The sequence below is a fragment of the Danio rerio genome, chromosome 3 (genome assembly GCF_052040795.2).
Source record: "Danio rerio strain M-AB ecotype USA chromosome 3, GRCz13ab, whole genome shotgun sequence".
Taxonomy (NCBI): Eukaryota; Metazoa; Chordata; class Actinopteri; order Cypriniformes; family Danionidae; genus Danio; species Danio rerio.
The window spans coordinates 6,421,315-6,442,393 of record NC_141023.1 but is presented as its reverse complement, the minus strand read 5'-3'; the positions used below and the strand labels follow the sequence as shown (position 1 = coordinate 6,442,393).

Sequence of the window (21,079 nt, the reverse complement as noted above, 5' to 3'; positions counted from 1 at the left end):
AACTTTTGAAAATCATATATCCCATGTCACAAAAACTGCCTTCTTTCATCTGAGAAATATCGCTAAATTACAAAGTATGCTATCCATCTTAGATGCTGAAACGCTAGTCCATGCTTTTATGACTTCTAGGCTGGATTACTGTAACGCTCTTTTTGCTGGCTGCCCAGCATCCTCTATTTACAAACTCCAGCTAGTACAAAGTGCAGCTGCCAGAGTTCTTACCACGTCTAGAAAATATGACAATATCATCTCAATTGTTCATATTGAGATGATTGGGTGTGTTTGAATCCCTGCAGACAGAACTGTTTACTGTCATCTATAAGAAATTCACTCAGACTCCAGATCTCATTCGGACATTTACTGAAGATAAGTTGTGGTTTTCTAAAACAATACAAAAATCTCACATAAGTAATTATATAAATAACAATTAGAACAGCAAATAACAATACTAATAATTATAAAATAGTAATACTAATTGCAGTAACTGCACAACATGTAAATGCAAATAATCAGAGCAGTTGTTCCCTAACTGTCCACAAGAGGGCGCCAGTAGTCCACTAAACGTGACTGAGGCACATTTTCTATAAAAGAATGAATCAACAAGTGTAAGTGGTAAATAACTAGATGAAACAATCACGTTTATCTATGTAAAGTGTTTACATTACCTCCATTAAGTATACTGCACATGGAAGCAAGCTTATTAGTCAACTGTTATCAATTACTACTCCAAAATCAGACATTAGGCGTTATTGCATGTAAACATTAGCAGATAACTTTCAACTATATACATCAGCAGTGGTGTTATTCTGCATGTAAACGTAAGCAGATAACTTTCACTTTGCAGCGATTTCAGTTCGGGAAATGCTCGGCACACCTGCTTCTCTTCCTCTTCCAAGTCCCGCCTATTAAAGTGACGCTGCAAATGCTTATTAGTCAGCAGCAGAATGTAAAAGAAGCCCTTTGAACAATCTGGATGCGGCCTTTATGATGCAAGCTGAGATTGCATCACTCAGCTATGCAATGTCAGACACAATGCAATCAATGGAGTGAGTGACATCACTGTGACGGGTGGGGTTAGGTGAGCGCATTAACAAGCGATGGATACAGCTCTGATTGCACTGCACCAGGTCTGCATCCAGACCCCTCTCCAATTTTATCCTCATAACACTGGCTGCCTGCTAAGTTTTGTATTGATTTTAAAATATTACTTCTTACTTATAAAGCTTTAAATAATCTAGCTCCTGTTTATCAAACCAACCTTCTGTCTCGCTACAATCAAACTCGCTCTTTAAGACCTCAAAACTCAGGACTTCTGGTGGTACCTAGAATAGCAAAGTCGAGTAAAGGAGGTCGAGCCTTCTCATTTATGGCTCCTAAACTCTGGAATAACCTTCCTGATAACGTCCAGACACACTCTCTCAATTCAAAACTAGATTAAATACCTATCTTTCTAGTAAAGCATACACTTAATGCATCCCATAGCAGTATGATGCATGAATGTGCTCCACATATCTCTCTTATATAGATCAGGGGTGTCCAAACTCGGTTCTGGAAGGCCGGTCTTTATTCTCTATTTCCACCTGGGCATCCCAAAGCCCCCAGAGAGTATGCAGTGCCACTGATGCAATCCAAGACCTGTGATGAGATGATCCCAAGGTTTCTGCAATCCCGGACCAGGCCGTATCCTGAGCAGCTGCTGTGGTGGTCATGGAAAAGTGGAGAGCATGAGACTGATTCCTGTGATGCTCCAGGCACAGTAGAGTCTTTGCTGACATCCAGCACTCTCCAGTGTCTAGACTGTAGCTCTGCACAAGACCTTTGGCCATAGGAGAAATGGTCGTGGCCAACTGAGCCTGGTTGCTCTCGAGATTTTTAAATTCTTCACTTTCGTCAATTAGTGAAGTTCTTTCCTCTCCGCTGTCGGCACTGGCTTGCATGGTTCAGGATCTGTAGAGCTGCGCATCGATGGATTTGCTCTTCAGTGCTTGAATTCTCAGCAGTGACAATTAAACCACACTGAACTGAGCTAAACTGAACTGAAACACTGAAAACTGAACTGACAAGCAATCATAAGCACGTGATTCTCTCGAAATTAGTTTATAAATAAACTTCACGAAAAGAAAGTTGGAGACACAGAAAAGTTGAAGGAACAAAACACAGTTCGAGGTATAATTAAAAACATCAGAACCAGTAGTTGTTTAATTTTTTATCAAAATATATCTTTATTTAATCTCATTTTAATGCGCTGCAGTTGTGAGTGTGACCATATCGGAAACAAATATGGCGGCGAGCGTAACAAAGTGACTTTTTGGTCCCGATGAATACTGCAAACCAAATTGAAGATTAAGATCATGAAATGATGTAACTGTGTACAATCTCGAGCAGAAATAATGTACTTTTTCAGTTCATTCAAGCAGATGGAAAATCTCACCAAAATTTTACAGGTAATTGATTTAGTGTCCTAAACACCTTTGAGCTACCCATAGTGATTACATTTACATTTAGTCATTTAGCAGACGCTTTTATCCAAAGCGACTTACAAATGAGGACAAGGAAGCAATTTACACAACTATAAGAGCAACAACGAATAAGTGCTGTAGGCAAGTTTCAGGTGTGTAAAATGTAAAAAGCAAAGCATTGGTAATGTAATTTTTTTTTTAGTACAGTTAGCAGTGGAGCCAGAGAGGGAGTTGCATATTAGTAAGTAAAGTGGAGACTAAATAGTTGAGTTTTTAGTCATTTCTTGAAAATAGCGAGTGACTCTGCCGTTCTGATGCAGTTAGGGAGTTCATTCCACCAACTGGCAGATTGAGCGCAAGAGTTCGGGAAAGTGATTTCTTCCCTCTTTGGGATGGAACCACGAGGCGACGTTCATTCACAGAACGCAAGTTTCTGGAGGGCACATAGATCTGCAGAAGTGAGAGCAGATAAGAAGGAGCAAAGGCTGAAGTCGCTTTGTAAGCAAACATCATGCAAGCAGCAACTGGCAGCCAGTGCAAACGGATGAGCAGTGGAGTGAAATGTGCTCTTTCAGGTTCATTAAAGATCACTCGTGCTGCTGCGTTCTGAAGCAGCTGAAGAGGTTTGATAGAGTTAGCTGGAAACCCGGCTAGTAGAGAGTTGCAATGGTCCAGTCTGGAGAGAACAAGAGCTTGAACAAGGAGTTGAGCTGCATGTTCAGATAAGACGGGTCGGACCTTTCTGATGTTATAGAGTGCGAATCTGCAAGATCGAGCAGTTCTAGAAATGTGGTCAGAGAAGTTTAGTTGGTCATCAATCGTTACTCCAAGGCTTTTTACCATTTTAGATGCAGTAATGGTTGCCCCGTCCATCTGGATTGAAAAGTTTTGGTGTAGAGTCGAGTTGGCAGAAACTTCAAGCATTTCCGTTTTCGCGAGGTTAAGCTGTAGATGATGATCTCTCTCTTCCAGTTGTTTCTCATTGAGTGGGTCAGACAGAGAACATCATCCAAAACAACAACACTAGCCACATGAACACACTGGACAGTGAAGCAGCAGAGCTGTACAGATGTATCCGCATCTGTAGGATCACTCGCAGAGAGATTTTAAGGACTCAAAGGGGGGTGCACACCAAACCAAAAGCTCCTTTGCATATAAAAAAAAATGTTATGCTGTATTCATGTCATGTGTGCAGCTTTTGGTCCATGTGTTTCTTAAGCTGCACCAAATGAGCGAAACTCTGTAGACACTGATCACATCTGTACGGTTTCTCTCCAGTGTGAATCCTCTCATGTGTTTTCAGATGCGGTAACTGACTGAATCTCTTGTTGCAGTGTGAACACATGTACGGTTTCTCTCCAGTGTGAGTCCTCTCATGTCTTTTCAGATGTTCTGACTGATTAAACCTCTTGTCGCAGTGTGAACACTTGTACGGTTTCTCCCCAGCGTGATTCCTCTGGTGCAGTTTCAACTCTCCAGATGTAATAAAGGTTTTCTCACACTCAAAGCAAACATACTCTCTCACACCAGTGTGGCTCTTCATGTGTATATCATGCTGTGATGATCGACCGAAACTCTTCCCACACTGAGTGCATCTGAATGGTTTCTCTCCAGTGTGGATCCTCATGTGTAGATTAAGGGATGATGACTGGCTGAAACCCTTCCCACACCGAGTACATGTGAATGGTTTCTCTCCAGTGTGGATCCTCATGTGGTGATTAAGGTTTGATGATTGGCTGAAACTCTTTCCACACTGAATGCACGTGAATGGTTTTTCTCCAGTGTGAATCTTCATGTGTTGATTAAGGTTTGATGATTGGTTGAAGCTCTTCCCACACTGAGTACATGTGAATGGTTTCTTTCCAGTGTGAATCCTCATGTGTAGATTAAGGGATGATGATTGGCTGAAACTCTTCCCGCACTGAGTGCATCTAAATGGTTTCTCTCCAGTGTGGATTCTCATATGTAGATTAAGGGACGATGATTGGATGAAGCTCTTGCCACACTGAGTGCATCTGAATGGTTTCTCTCCAGTGTGGATCATCATGTGCAGATTGAGAGATGATGATTGGCTGAAACTCTTCCCACACTGAGTGCATGTGAATGGTTTCTCTCCAGTGTGGATCTTCATGTGTTTATTAAGGTTTGATAATTGGCTGAAGCTCTTCCCACACTGAGTACATGTCAATGATTTTTCTCCAGTGTGAATCATACTCATGTGAATCTTAAGATATTTTTCCTCAACTTTGACATGATGTTCTTCCTCTTTACTCGCCACATTTTCTTCAATTAGGTCTGAAATGAAAAAAAAAAAACAGTTTTTTTTTAAGTCAAAAGTTGCTAAAATCATTGGCTATACAAGCTGTAATTTTAATTAATTAAATTTTAATTCTGTTGATCATCAGTTACAGTGCAAAAAAAGCTTAGTTTCTACCTTATATGGAGTATAGTGTGTGTGTGTGTGTGTGTGCGTGTGAGAGAGAGAGTGTAAGACAGACATATGCACACTTACTTTGATATGTCTGAGAAAAAAAGAATCACCTCAGCTCTCAGTGTATTTCTGCACGCACAATATAATTTGAGGTGTTACAATATAGTTTTTGCACAGGCCTATCTAAAGGGTTAATTGTGCGAACTGATGATCAACAGTAAAATTGACAAATTGTACCACTTCACAACTAGGTAAACCACCAACAACCAAAAATGCATGATTATTTGGTGTCATGGCTTTGCAATAAAAAAAGTGATTATAATGGAAGTCAATGGGGCAGAAACAGCCACAAACCTATTGAAAGGGTAGTCAATTTACACAAGGATTAATTGAGCCTTTTTGAAAACCAAAAAAAATCGTTACAAAAAGTTACAATAGAAAAAGTTACAATAGACTCGATCAGCTCGGTCAAAAAACTGTGTTGCTTCCAACATCCATAACTGCAATCTGACTTAAACGTATGAACTAATGACCTCATGACGTATTGCTGTCGGAAGCCAAAATAGTAAATGTTTTTAAATTGTATAAATTATTCAATTGTGCATTTTAGATCATTCAATCTCAATGAATTCTTATTATATTAAAATATCAATTTTTGCATAACTGGCTCTTCCACTGTACACATCACGTACTGCATGTCTACAGAATCTTGGCAATTAAGCAGAAATAAACTAAAGACAATAGGGATGCTCTATTCGGTTAAATTTGCCAGCAAACAACTGCAGCTCGTTAACCAAATATTTACCGTAAACTAGGGCTGTGCAATTAATCAAAAATCTGATTTCGATTATGGCTTCTAACGATTATGAAAAACCATTAATCGAGATAAACGATTATATTATTATTTACCGCCCCCTGTCCAGTTGTCCTCACTTGTTGCTATTAAAAGCGCGAAAGACTGCATGCTTATGTGCGTGTGTGTGCGGCGCGCAGACACAGTCAGAAGCATGCTGTCTGCACTTGGTCTCATTCGCACATTGTGACGAGCAGAGCGCACACACATATAAAGTCATTAACGTGAGCGCTTTAATATTCAAATAGGTGTTAAAACGCTGTGTTTAGTGATTATTCATATTAACCCTCATTTTGTAATAAACAAACGAGTTGAGGATCAAAAGACACGTGAAAGCGAAATCATTAAGGTGACAGAGCACAGCTGCCGCCTGTTTTATCATGATTAATTTAATTAATTTAAATTCAGCGCGCCCAAATAGACACTCCCACACCAAGCCTCTTTTCTTCCTCCGACACTCCCCCCTAAACAGAGCTGGACACGCCCACTTTTCTAACTTTTTCCAAAGTAGAGGTGTGAAAACACCCTGCTGAAACGAGGGGGTTTCATGGCCCTTTAAGTCTTAGGACGAGTTCTGGCTAAAGCCTGATTTATACTTCTGCGTCAAGTGACCGGCGTAACCCACGGCGCATGCAACGCGCGCAGCTGTGCATTTATACTTCTGCGCGCTGTCTCTGTTGGTCTGAATTAACACTTCCGAAACGCTAGTTGGCAGTGAGGTGTAAATGTTCCTCTGTGTCGAGTTTCTTCGCTGCTGTTTTGCTTTTCCTGAACATTTCCTGGATGTACAAGTGGCTCAAATTCGCTCATTTTGAGGCAGGAACCGGCGGACGTGCAACAACTTTAACTATGAGGTAAACACAAAACAAAACTTTCCATCCGGAGCTCCTTCACGGGACTCCACACTTGTAAACAATCGCTCCATTGGGCTCGCGTCCAGCTCGCGGCATTCGCGCGGCTCTCGGTCGCCCAGACTCGTCAGCGCTACCAAGCCGACCAATCACATAGCTTGCGCTACGCGTCGTTGCGATGTGTAGTTACAATTTTTGAGAGGTGCAGGTCAGCGACGGCCACGGCGAAGGGCTATGCGTCAGCGCCGTAGCATATGCCGGCGTTTGACGCAGAAGTATAAATCAGCCTTTAAAGGTCTGTGCCAGAAGACCTCAGAGACCGGCTACAGGAGTGACTGCTTCAAAGATCTTGAATGTACAGGGGTGCTTGACCGTGCAGAGCTCTATAGTGTTGATGTTGTTATTGTAGTATTTAAGATTATTGTGATATTAAATGGGAATAAAAGACAACTGAGTTTCAGTCCCTATTTTTTACATTTACTTTTTTCTGTCTTTAAATAAAATCATTAGTTTTTTTGTGCTTGTTCAATAACTCAGAAAAAGCTTTTCATCATTATTGCTCTTCAGGCTTATTAAGGAAGAATCAGGAATAAACACCAACCTATTTGTTGTTCAGTATCTTCAGGTTTAATTCTGCAGGGTTCTGGATCACTCATGTTCTCGCTGTCCTTCAGTAAACTCTTCACTTGATCCTGATGGGAATATTCCAGTGTTTATAATGGAAACACTTGCATTAAATATTCAGTATATAATTTATAATCATAACTGTTTCTTAAACATCATTAATTAATTGTATTTAAAACATACAAACAACAACACTGATAAAGTCTTATAAAGTCTTTCAGTCTGATCAATGGTAAATATTGTCAAATTCCTCCAGAAAACACATTTTTAAACATTTCCCCCAAAATATTTTCTGGATTAAAACACTCTCTAATATCATTTTAAAAATACATCCTATTAAAATATGTTTTATCATCAAAATATTCTCACACAAGCTACAAATAGGTGTTTCTCCCCTGTTCAATAAATGTGTGTGTAAGTCTTGAGTGGCCGATTCTACATGTCATGTGTGCAGCGTGATCATGTCTCTGATTGCTTACATTTATCTCTCAATATTTTAATGAATTAAGTGTTTTATATTATTATACTAATCCCAAATTCTGTTTTACTGCAAAATAAAGCGTTTGCGTCTCTTCAAGGGTTTACACAAGCATATGTTCAGTTAAACAGTCAATATTCAATATAATCAGCATTAAACTACCTCTTAGTGAATGAATTAGATGGAGACACAAATGAAAGGTGTCCAGATAACCCGCGAGTAAGACATTACAAGAGTGTTTACAGCGTAGCATCGAGCTAAAAACAAGAGAGTATATTAGCATTGAGCACATATGTTAAAGCGGTTCACACCGCAAGATAATTCCCGCAAGTCTGCGAACGCTACTATGGTCAGATATCATACACTTACTCTGAACAGACGAACAACACCCGTAACAGAAGAGGAAATAAACCTCTGCTCTCTCCGATCTCCGCATGCGGCGATTAGTGGATGCTGCTGTTATTGTCCTCTAGATGGCAGTAGTGCTGAGCACACAGTTAGCAGAGGCATTATCCGAGTAAAAGCTCAGAGCAAGGAAAACTCGTGTGGAGGTTCAGTGCTGAAGAAATCACGACAACACACTCCAGCTTTTATATTGAACCTTCTGCTGCCAGACTGTTTATCTGACGGACACTTCAGCTGCTTGCCTTTATTCAGTATATATTGGGGCTCAACTGTACATTCCTCTACAGAAGCGATCAGGAACGCTGGACTTTATTTCAGCTGATATTTCATACACAAACAGGTATGATTCTGTCCTTATTTATGTTTTTCTCTTTATTTATCAGTTCATATTTTCAGAGGGTATCGCACAAAAGCAAGATAAAGAGATTAAGATGTAAATTTCACTCTACCCTAACTGAATTATAACCCTGACTTCGTTACAAGAAACCAAGTGCCACTAAGCTAAACTATATTAAGTTACTAAAGATTTATTCTTTGTCTTTATTACTGTACTCGTAGCTCAAACTCGCCCATTCAGAAGCAAAAACTTTAATAATAAAGTAAACACAGAACAGAAGTCTGGAGCTCCTCCACTGGACTCTTCTTCTGTAGATGTTTTGTGGTGAATCAGCATTAAAGGTGCTCTACTGTCACCTGCTGGACTGGGGTGTGAAGCACTGATGGGCATTTTAGTTCTGTAAGCTGGACTGTTAGTTTTCTCCTTTTCTTTTAGTATTTTTCTATTTTCCAGCATTCATTTGCTCCATTACTGCCACTACACGAATTATTATTATCAGAAGACTTGAGGAGATTCTCTGCATGAAAGACTTGTTAATAGCAAATTAACACACAGCTGAATCTCCAGTAATGTAGGTGATTAAATATGGAAGAAATGTGGATGATGTGTGGAGATGATTGAAAGGGGACGTGACTAAACAACATAACGTTCAGTTAATGAGGAAGGAGTATATGCTAAAGTTTGCGTACTCTTCTGTTGCACACTCAAATGTACTTTTTATGGCTGCAACTAACGATTATTTTAATAATTGACTAATCTGTTGGATATTTTTTTGATTATTTGATAAAACAGATTATTTTTTAAAGAAAATTATTATTTTCTAACCCTTTATTCAAAAACAGAACTAAAATATTTAGAAAGTGCACAAACATGTTGTCCTTGAACATCCCTGAGCTGTAAAATAATAATCATAATAATAACTAACTTAGTAGTTTTGTCCTGTTTTCAATCCAAATATCTAAGAAAATCTTAAATCAAGATACATACTAGACCAGGGCTCTCAAACTCAAATTGGCGGGGGCATATCAGTGACTGACAATTTATATGAGGGCTGCTTTAACATTCAAGCACAACAAAAAAGTGTAAAACCTGATGTCACTGATGCACTCAAACATTCTTTCCTCGGGTTTATTCTGTCAAGCTCCTGACATATCGTCACCTTAGAATTATGGTTCTGTCAGCGTTCTGACTTAAAGATACTGAGCTTCAAAGTTTTTGCAGACAGTATGTGTGTAACATTTGTTTTTAAATAAAAAAGTCTTAAAATGTCAACAACTTATCAAAAAACATCCCATAATGTAAATAAGATGTCATTTGATAAGAATATGTTAACTCAATTTTGACAAGAATGTCAGATAGAAGAACCTTATAAATCTAATGTGACGATATGAGCAAATGGCCCGCAAGCCGGCAGTTTGAGACCCCTGTACTAGACACATGAAACAGCAAAAGAAATTATGTCATGTTTTCTGAAAAAAAAAACACCTCAAAATAAGTGATTGTTTGCTTAAAACAAACAAAATAATTTGCCAAGGGGGTAAGAAAAATAATCTTAATAAGCACAGGGATTTAAAAAAAAAAAAAAAAAAAAAATATATATATATATATATATATATATATATATATATATATATATATATACACACACACACACACACACACACACAACAGTTCTGTCTGGTTCTCAAATCTGATTGGCTGATAGCCGTGTGATATTCTGCAATATCAGAACTCCTACAGCCTCTTTACCCTTTGTGTATTACTCCGCCCACATACAGCCAGCAAAAAGCAGACACTACAGATCTAAAGTTTAAAAGATGCACGCTCAACTGTTTAACTGTCAGCTTATGATTTGAATCCAACGCGGAAGAAAGTAGTTCCACAAACAAAAGGGTTTTTGAAACTCCCCATGTTTGATTTTGTTTTTATATACACAATTATGTCGTCAAACTGTTGTAAAAACTCGTAGAAGTGCGATCTGGCTGTATATCGGCACTGGTGGGAGGCGTGCACCCACCAGTGCCGATATACAGCCATATCGCACACTCCATGTGTGATATTGCTCATATATAAATATATATATATATATATATATATATATATATATATATATATATATATAAAATGAAAACATGATATAAGGAACTGCTATTTTCATTTTGTTATTAACAACTTACAGACAGCAGAAATGTTGAAGCGTTGTGCTGCATATATGAGCGTCATCTTCACTGTATGCATATTTATAACAAGACAGAGCGTACATCACTGCCTCCTTTCAATTTTAGTGAAAATACGAAACGCCCTCTCTTTTGCTGAATATCAGTGTTAATAATCAATAATGGACATTATAAAAGTATAACGTACAATAAGATTATACATTATAGGAAATAAAGACAAGCGCTCAGTCAATATAAAGAGTGTTCGTGGTGACATTGATCATTGACTTATCTCTGCGCTCAGCCAAAACACGTTAGCGGAGTACAAGTAATAGATTCAAAAGACCAAAGTCTATATGTTGTTAGATGAAGACAACAAGATGAATTAAATATCACGTTTATCAAATATAGTGAGATTAGATCCAGCGGGAGATGCTTGATGAACACTCAGACTAGCACAGCTCTCATCTGGGTAGATATCTGCAGCGCATGACAGAGAGTAGAGATGTTCCGATCAGCATTTTTGGGGCAGATCGCAAAAATCATGATCTGCCGATCACATAATGGCAGGGCAATGGGAATCTTTTATCTATAATCTAGCAGAGTTTGCACCATTTGTACAATTGAAACTAACTCTAAATTAACTATATTAAAAAAAAAAACTGTAGAAAGCCTACAGTCAAGATCTTGTCCACCAAGTGTTTATTTTAGAAAATGAGAACTTAAGACTACTGTAGGCCATCTTTCCCAAATAACCAAGACGATAACTTAAAATTATTCCAAACAAAGAGGGGTCAGGCAGACCAACACACATCAGATCAGCTTAATTGCATGTAGCCTCTTAATACACTGATTACATTTTATAATTGGCAGCAACATGTAAAACTTAGCTTAGCAGGGACATTGAACGGGCGTCTGCACTCCATATATCACAGGTTGTTCGTCGAGGCAAAATAATTCCATGATTCTGATTTTGAACGCGATATCTTTCCACCTCGTACTATCCCTGCTGCATGGTTCACGCCGTTTAATCATGCTTCTCATACTCCGCATAATCAGTTGTGTGGCGTCTTCTAATGCCTATATCAGTGGTTCTCAAACTTTTTTTCATCAAGTACCTCCTTAGAAAAAAATTGTCTCTCCAAGTACCACCAAAATGAGCAGTATTAAAATACAGTAGCGTAGTAGGCCCAGTAAAGCAGCTACAACTCTGCACAGTTAAAAAACCTGGCAGATTACCTCAGAAATATAGCCTATATATAATATATGGCACATTATATACATCATTTTTAATAAATTTTGAATTATATGTAGCATGTACATGACATATTTCATTCCTCCGTGTACCACTAGAAGGAAGCCCGCGTACCACTAGTGGTACACGTACCACAGTTTGAGAACCACTGGCCTATATCATGTTAGTGGTGTTAAAATGCCGTTGCTTGCTTCCACCTCAAGGGACTTTATCACGACAAACATTGTAAACGTCTAACTTTACGTCTTCATTTGACACTTTCAAATAGACGGGGGAACTCATGTTGCCACTGGTAAGCTCTGCTCTGCTGATGTTTACCTGTGCGTTGTGCATGCACGTGTGAAAAAGTCGTGCGAGTAATTCATGTCAAGTGATCGGCATTTTTTAATCGGCGCTTTTGGGGTTTGCCGATCAAGCTATTTTTAGCCAATATCGGCCGATCGTGATCGGTGGCCGATTAATCGGAGCATCACTACCAGAGAGTGTGTGTGTGTGGTCACGTGATTTGCGTTTTCAGTCTTTTGGTGTAGACGGCGAGTTGTTCAGAAACGCTGGGTGAAACGCTAGTCTGGACGGGGCCTCAATACGTTGCATTCACTGCGTGTTCAGCGCAAATGGCCGCTAAATGTAAAATTTAACCCTGTACACATCATTAAATAAGTTTACCTTTACTAAGTTTAAACTGAAACTGCGGCTCATGACAAAGAACGGTGTTGTGCAGGTGCATGGGTCCCGCTCATATTTTGCGTCGGCTGACTCGCCTGCTTTTTTCCACAACCGAAATGTTTAAAGAGTAGTAGAAGTGAGACTTTTCTTCCTTTCTTTTGTCTGCTCTTTCTTTCATGTTTCTATTTAGTTACTGATGCCTGCTTTGCAGCTTTCAGCATTGAATTAAATGATTATAATCTTACGTTGGTTTTGCAGGGCTCAACAATAAGGACTGCCCGGTGGCCCAGGGCCAGTGTAAGAGACGCTTGGGACAGTAGACAGGATCATTACTGGCCCGATTGGGACAGTACTGCCTTGTCACTAACATTTAATTTGTCTGCGACTATTTGTCAATTGCGTGCATTTTAAGTTTGTGCTTTTAAGTCTTTAAACAATACCTTGTCTGTGATGTAGTAAACACCATATTTCTTTAAGGTTCCTCTTATCTGATTTGATGTTTTGAGCATGCAATTTTTTTCCATAACCTGGTAACAACCAGAACAGGGAAGAAACAGCAACATGGCGGCAATATCAAAATATAAGGCTCAAAGAAAATGTCTGTTTCTAATGTTTTGGAAGCAGACATTTACATGTGAACAACATGACAAAAAAATGAAGTGATGTTTTGCACAGTTGGCCGTCGGTTTAACAAGTCAGCCCACCTTTTGTTAAATAATTTCGAACTGTAATAAAACACCTCCACATTTTCCATACTACTCTTTTTGTTTGCATAACGCTTTAATAATTTTTTTTAAGTATTAAAATTGTAGATTCACAAACTTTATTTTTGACACATTATTTAAAATACGCGGCTAAAATATAGCTATTAAGTTCCTTTTTTTTGGTGGGGCCATTGGAAATTTTGGCAGGGCAGGTAAAAATCTGAACCACTGGCCCGATCAGACCAGTACAAAACATACTTAGCGTTGAACCCTGTTTTGTAGCAGAAATATTATTTATTAAATTGACATGCATATAAAAACAATAGTGCTAAATCTATATTTCTTACTGCAAGGCTTCATTTTAGTTTGATGCAAACCGCAGATTTATTTGTCATAATGTAACAGTACTTTTGATAGCAGATAACGCATTCAAGGCAGCATCATGAGAAATGCAATTCATTGTTACTATTATCATCTAGGGCTGTAACGATACACGATATGAAATCGAAATCGCGACACTCAGATCTATGATCCTGTGTCGCGGTGTGATAAGGGAGAATCGCGACACACCCAGTGACTACCTTTCCAATAACGTCAAGCGTGCCTGCAAAAGTTGAGCTAATTAACACTTTTTTTTGTTCGACATTACGAGCACTGCTCCATTTAAACCCTCGTAATATTTAGCCGGGAGAGCTCGCACGGAGCTCTTAGTAAGGGACCGTCTGAATATGTCAAGAATATCAAAAACAAAACCAACTTAACCCCGCTTGACAACCAACAACGCCAGAAACATTGTCAATGCTGTCAAAGCGGCTGGATTTTCAGCGCATATACGATGATTTGCTCACACTGTTAATGTGGCTGCGCAGAGAGGGATGGGCGTTCACCAGATGTCAGGTAACAGCGCAAACTTTTCTGTAACCGTGCTGTACGCTTTCTGTTTGAACCTTTGAGAGCGCTGACTGACAGGTGCGCGAGGTCAGAAAACACGACGAAGCTTTAAGTTAAGATGAACACAGTTTCTATATTTATACTTTATTTAGAGATAAAGGTATATGGCTCTGCATATAATCACTCTATCTTGCTGGAGTTTATAGCCGTTTCGCTTTACTTCAGGACGCATTAATGCCGCTCTGAAGGTCTAATCGCTGTTTTAAGTTATCCAGAGCTGTATGAATATACAAATCTTGAATATCACAATACCCAGCTGATTCAGTCGTTTCATAAGAGGACCGCGCCTCTTCTTTTTTCCATGTCAACATAAAGGCAGTGAGGTGCGCCTCGTTTTCGCCCCTTGTTTAACTGCAAGGCATACTTAATTTGCGGGATGATAACGTATAACCCGTGCCTACTGACACATTTGCCAAAGAAGCAAAATGGAAGAAGAATATTGCTGTTTGATACAGACCTGTTGATGCTAAACCAGCGCTGATGTTGACCTGGATCTGCGTAATAAACGCAACAAATAGGCTTTACTTTTTATTTTACAGCTTAAAGCATGTACGCAGATTAATGAAATATCATATTTAAACAACAAAACTGTTTACAAAAAGTCAACATGAGCGCGTTGTTGTCTTTTCATCATGCAGCGCGCACTTGAACCGCGAGGGAGAGAGAGGAAACCATAGGCTATATATCAGGACATAATCTTTAAAATAATGATTTCTATTAAAATGTAAAAGGTTTTGTGATTATAATAATAACAGCGGGGCATTAAATAAATGCATATTTTCCGTGGAGCGGGCAATTTAAGGAAGTCAGCTATTTTTATTTGACGGAAGAAAAAAACATATGATTGGAAAAAAAAGCCTATGCCGCTTATTAAAAAGAATCAGTCAGTATTTTCGTTTTGTTATATAAATTAATTATTTAAGTAAAAATAATTTAGGGCAGTCCTATTTATTTCATTCATTTTATTTAGATTATTCTGCTCTTCTGTGCTAAACACTGCAGGTGCGTGAAGATGCTCTGTTGTTATGTTCTATTATTAATATGCTAGCATTTAAAAATAAATCAGTATTTTAAAATGCAATATTTAATGTGTCAAACACAAAATAGACACGTCAATTTGTTTAATTTAAAATTAAAAGTAATCTGACCAGTTTACCGGTAATAACCGATTAATGAGCGGCGGTTGTCGGTTAGATAAATTAACGAAATGAGCATCCCTAGTAGCTATTTAATTTACTTTTTCTATGTAAGAGAACTTGATTGAAAAATAATTTTCAACATGCTTGAACCATCTACACAATAGAGTTTAGTTCTGTTTGGTTTTTCAACGGTATTTTGTTACAAAGAAAACAGAAGTGATATAGCTTTGGCTATTTATTTATTTTATATATGGCTATTTATATTGTTAGTAATTTGCATAGTTAATATTGTTCTTTGATGTTTAGTTTATAAAGATTTTTCAAATGTTATTTAATAAAAAATAGTTTTAAATATCTTTTTTTTCCCACCCCCCACGAAAAAAAAAATCGTGATACGAACCGAATCGTGGGTCAAAAATCGTGATACGAACCGAATCGTGGGTTTGGTGTATCGTTACAGCCCTATTATCATCATCATCATCAATAATATATTTCATAATTATTAGATTTCATAATTTCATAATTATTATAATTATTTATCTGTCATTTATTTTCAGTGTAAAATTATCACTTATGTTTGATTTTTTTTTAATTACTCACTTTAAAGCACTGAGAGAAATTGACATTTGTTTGTTTTTAATGTTATTATGTGCTGTATTAAGTGGTTACTGAACAGCAATAAACAACACTGCAAAATATAAGGAGTTTTCATCTGATTTTCTAAACTAGTAGTGTTTTGAAATTAATGAATGCATAATAATAGTGATAACGTGAATATTTCCCAGACTATAATCGTACAACCAAAATCTATAATCGTTGCATCCTTAATCTCGGATGAGTAGGGTCACATAGATTTCTCTGCCTTTTCTGTTTTCCTCTTAGAGCTGTGATGCACCCCAGAATCTGACAGATTGATTAGCTGTGGGCTCTAGAACAGTTAAATGTTGTCCTACAGTGTTCTGCCTGGATTTCATCAATAGTCTTGCATTTACTAACACTGACTATAGTTGAAGTGTTTGGAAGTAATTCACATTTTCCTCCTGTAGAAAAACATCATAAGAACAGTGTTTAGTGGCTCAATGTGTTACAGCAGTGTTGAAATTAAATGAAGGAAAATAGTTTGGGCAAATATTAAATATTTATATAAAGACGGTGACTGGAAGATCGGTGTACCTCGCTGAAGACTGAAATAATCATGATTTTATAGTTGTTGTCTATAATTTTTTTGTATCACTTAAATAAAATGCTGTCTTTTCACTTTTATTTCAGGCCTGATGGAGGAGACACACCATGTTAAAATGAGAGGAAAAGCTCACTCACCGAAGAGAAAAGACAAAAAATGGGTCACCTGCACTCAGTGTGGGAAGAGTCTGGCAAACAAAAAGAATCTCAAGATCCACATGATGATCCACACTGGAGAGAAACCATTCACATGTTCTCAGTGTGGGAAGAGTTTCAGGGACCCATCATCCCTTAATAGACACATGTTGATCCACTCTGGAGAGAAAACACACACATGTGGTCAATGCGGAATATCATTTCTGTTGGCTTCAAGCCTGAATAAACACTTTAGAGTTCATCTAAAGGGGAAGCCTTCATGCTCTTTGTGTGGAAAGAGTTTTGCAAATGAAGTAAATTTAAGAAATCATCAGAAGATCCACACCGGTGTGAGAGAGTATGTGTGCTCTGAGTGTGAGAAGACTTTTTTTACTGCTGCAAACTTACAACAACACCAGATGATTCACACTGGAGAGAAACCGTACAAGTGTTCACACTGCGACAAGAGATTCAGTCAGACCTCACATCTGAAAGCACATGAGAGGACTCACACTGGAGTGAAACCGTACAAGTGTTCACACTGTGACAAAAGATTTAATCAGTTAGGAGCCCAGAAAACACATGAGAGGATTCACACTGGAGAGAAACCTTACAAGTGTTCACACTGCAGTAAAAGATTCAGTCATTTATTAAGCCTGAAAGCACATGAGAGCATTCACACTGGAGAGAAACCGTACATGTGTTCACACTGTGACAAAAGATTCAGTCAGTTACCACATCTGAAATCACATGAGAGGATTCACACGGGAGAGAAACCTTACAAGTGTTCACACTGCGACAAGAGATTCAATCGGTTAGGAAGCCAGAAAAGACATGAGAGGACTCACACCGGAGAGAAACCTAATAAGTGTTCACACTGCGGCAAGAGATTCAGTCAGTTATCACATTTGAAAGTACATGAGAGGATTCACACTGGAGAGAAACAAGTGAGATTCAGTCAGTCAGAAACATTGAAAAACGCACAAGAGTGTCACGTCTGAGGCCGTACTCACACTAGGTAGTTTCCTCGAACCGGGCCAAAGCACGCTTGTCCCCCCTCCTGTCTCCCCCGACGGCCAGCACTCACACCACAAATGGGCCTCGGCACGCTTACGTCATCGATGCTGTGCTGTTCAGTGAGCGCTGTCGCTCAGCACAGTGGAGATTTCTCTAGTTATGTCGTTTCAGTCGTTTGTTATGCAGTGACATGCAGTCAAATATTTCGCCAAACAGTCCTTAGGGATGCGGTGACACGCAGTCAGATATTTCACCGGACAGATCCGCCACTTTTGGCGCTCATAAACAATCATAAAGCTCTCGTGCTGCAGGAATGAGGAGGTCTGCTGAAGGCGCGCAGCTGTCGTGCAGTGAGGGGTTTGCGTATTTAATAAACTACAGCAGTTTGCGTTCACTGAACAGTAAGAATGATTAATAAATCCATATGAAACAGTCCCTTAAAAGTCACTACTCGCTTTCAGTTTCAGGCTTTGGCGTGTTTTGCACTCACACACAAGGGTACCGCGCCAAAGCCCAAGTAAACTGCGCTTAGGCACACCTCTTCCAACCGGGCCAGGGCCGGCCATGTAACCCGTGCTTGAGCCCGATTAAGCGCACTCACACTTCTCAAACGATCCGGGAAATGGGCCTGGGCACGGTACGGATGGCATAGTATGAGTAGGCCCTTAATGTACAGATATGCAAACTTGTAGTATTGATGGGTTGTTCTGGAACAAATCTTTAATGTGACTCTGCAATAACGAGTCCTTTCAGAGTGATTGTTTCATTACTGTATGTGCAGAAAGAGGAAATGATCAATTATTTAATATTCTATCAGGTTTGAGTCGTTCATTATTCACATGAAATATCTGTAGATCCATCCTCTATGCACTTTGAGCCGGAAAAAAGTATTTATTCCTCTTTTCAAGTCCTCTAGTTTTTGAGTTGTTTGTCTTTACATGTAACTTGATGGCAGAATCAAATGTAGGCAATAGTTAAATCAATATTTTCATCTGAAAGAGCTCAACTCTCAGTATTCTTAACACCCAAATGTGTTAAACCCTGTCAATACACATTTAAAAGATATTGGAGAATGTTTTGTTCTTTAAGTTTAGGATAATTCATTAATATAGATCGATTAAAATATTCTACAATGGCAGTCCACAGAACCATTTGTGGCAAATGTAAGAAATTTCCAAATGAAATGCTGCTGAAAACACAGCAGAAATCTACCATTGATTTACTGTAGTTTTAGTTACACTGAGTGGTGCGCTTTGGTACATTTTTATGGCCGTTCGTCGCTTGTCTATATTTGAAATAACAAACTTCTTGAGCTGATGATAATATCCTGTGCGTGACTATTGAAGTGCTTCTGACATCTGATCCTTTCAGAAACAAATAAACACGAGAGTGAAGCATGAAAAACAAAGGAGGAAATGATTCTGTCAGCAACCAAACATGAACAAACAGCCCTGTTCAACTATTATCATCACCTTCTGGACTATTTAAAAACACAGAATGACTTACTCTCTAACAAGTGGCTGCATGTGCTGGAGAAGATTTAAGACACAGATGAGAGGGTTGCACTGACTGTGGGCTATATTTCTTGTTGATCATTGATAAGCAGTTATCATCAAATCCTGTTCATAGAAAAGTTAGTAATGATCGTTTATACACAAGTATTTAAGTGTATGAAGCATCTGTTTTGTTAGAAGTGCTTCTCATATGTGATCAACCAGTACAGCTTTACTTTGACATTTCATCGAGTGAGAATGACGTCGACTGAACCTTTCTTTCATACACCACGCCTATAGGTAAACGCAAGCCTGATAAAGGTGATTCGTACTGTACCACTCACTGAAAACGGGCCATAATAGACTGGGAGGGCTATAATCCAGAGGAACTCTCCTGGGTAAACCTGTCACCGGTTCGGTCCCAAAGACTCCTTGCCTGAGTTTTAAGTTTGCCCTAACTAGATGTCCCAGAACCAGGTGCTGAACCTCCGTTAAGTTGGCACCCCATAAAAACAAATAATCCTCAAACTTTGCCATTTGTTTGTGCTACATTTGTGCTGATTTGTGCCGCAAAAATTAACGTTTGTGTTGGTTTTGGGGTCTGAGATATTAAGCATTATTTTTTTGAACGTGTGACGTCACTTCTCACCCCATGTTGCTCAAATGACTTCAAATCAGTACAGGTTGTTTGAGCTCAATTTGTGCTGGTTTGAGCCGTTAAAACAAACACTGTATCTGTTTACTTCGTTTAGATTTGAGCAAAATATTTCGGGAGTCGTCACTCTTCACCCCATTTTCTCTAAATCGCACAAAACCGGTGTCATTCTTCTGTGCTGCTTTGTGTGAATGACACAAGTTTTGTGCGATTTAGAGGAAATGATAGGGTGTAGAGTGATGTTGGGGCTCCTGAGGTGTTTTAATTAGGCAATATCTAAACAATAAAAATAAATACAGTGTACATTTTAACAACACAAACCAACACGGGTGTAAGAGATCATTGAATGGTGGATTTCTATCTGAATTATGATTTTCCATCCATAATTGATCTTTTATCAGAAAAATATTCTTAGTCATTATTTCATGTATTGCAGTTCTGTTGACTGGTATTATTAAAACTTTATTGTAAAAAAACTATTTGCATAGTTTATATTATTATAAAACTAATTTTCTTATAATGTTAAATGATTTCTGTTGCTTTATTACATCATATCAGTAAAATATATTAACATTTAAAGTGTTTTCTGTGTTGCATGTCCACATTTAAGATGTTTACTCATGACACATGACGTCTACTGCAGAAAAGCAGAGATAATCGCTCGCTGTGATACAGATCCACAAAACAAGGTAGGAACACCTCAGTAAAGAGAAGAAATCAAAGAAATACAGGGGAAAAAGAAGAGAAATGAAAGTGCCAGTCTACTCTTTTTGAAATTAAATTTAAAATGAGTCCAAACTTCTCCGTACTAAACCAATTTGCTGTGTCCCTGTTCTTATTCTTATACTAAGTTCTTGTCATCTCAACACATCATCCACATTTTTTTCATATTTAGTTGCCTACCATACTGGAGAAGCAGCAGCAGGTTAATCTGCCATTCACGAGTCTTTCATGCTGAGAAATCTCTTCAGGTATTTGGATAACTATAAATTCAGAAGGTAAATGTCCAGACACGTCTTTATATTAGTTTACATTGTTGTTGCAGATGAAATATAACGCGGAAAACGTGATTTAAATATTTTCCAGTCGGCTAGATGTCAATTAATAGTCATTCAAACAATGTTACCGAAGCGTCTACTTTTTGATGGTTGGCCCCGCACGTCCGCCATGTTTGTAGTTTGTTTACACTTTTCATATTATGTCGCACTGATCGATTCGCGTCCAACATATAATAATATTGTGAGCAAAATAAGCGGTTAAAGTACTTCAGATTTCTTACGGGAAATGC

At 38.4% G+C, this 21,079-nt stretch overlaps 2 protein-coding genes across 4 annotated transcripts in view; one reads left to right on the top strand and one right to left on the bottom strand.

Annotated features, from left to right (window-relative positions):
- LOC147845474 (uncharacterized) overlaps window positions 1-20,589 on the top strand; it is a 154,036-nt gene extending 133,447 nt beyond the window's left edge. The window contains exon 10 of the mRNA XM_087245473.1: window positions 16,579-20,589. Within this exon, the coding sequence (XP_087101599.1) occupies window positions 16,579-17,627 (1,049 nt within the window). The 3' untranslated portion in view covers window positions 17,628-20,589. The remainder of the gene's footprint in view (window positions 1-16,578) is intronic.
- On the bottom strand, window positions 344-8,167 carry zmp:0000001228. Of its 3 annotated transcripts, XM_087243717.1 has the most exons (4): window positions 8,066-8,167; window positions 7,859-7,953; window positions 7,196-7,286; window positions 344-4,754 (listed from the first exon to the last, which is right to left on the bottom strand). In XM_087243717.1, exons 3-4 carry the CDS (start codon window positions 7,248-7,250, stop codon window positions 3,643-3,645), a joined length of 1,167 nt encoding a protein of 388 aa, XP_087099843.1. In that variant the 5' UTR covers window positions 7,251-7,286; window positions 7,859-7,953; window positions 8,066-8,167; the 3' UTR covers window positions 344-3,642. The 3 variants fall into 3 exon arrangements, with proteins under 3 accessions (XP_087099843.1, XP_087099842.1, XP_087099841.1); XM_087243716.1 differs by having other exon boundaries at window positions 7,859-8,167; XM_087243715.1 differs by lacking the exon at window positions 7,859-7,953.
- Window positions 20,590-21,079: the final 490 nt, after the last annotated feature.

Coding starts and splice junctions, on each gene's coding strand:
- zmp:0000001228 (XM_087243716.1), bottom strand. CDS start 7,250: ATGAGTGATCCAGAACCCTGCAGAATTAAACCTGAAGATACTGAACAA. Junction 4,755..7,195: donor AGATACTGAACAACAAATAG/GTTGGTGTTTAT, acceptor TTTTCATTTCAG/ACCTAATTGAAGAAAATGTG.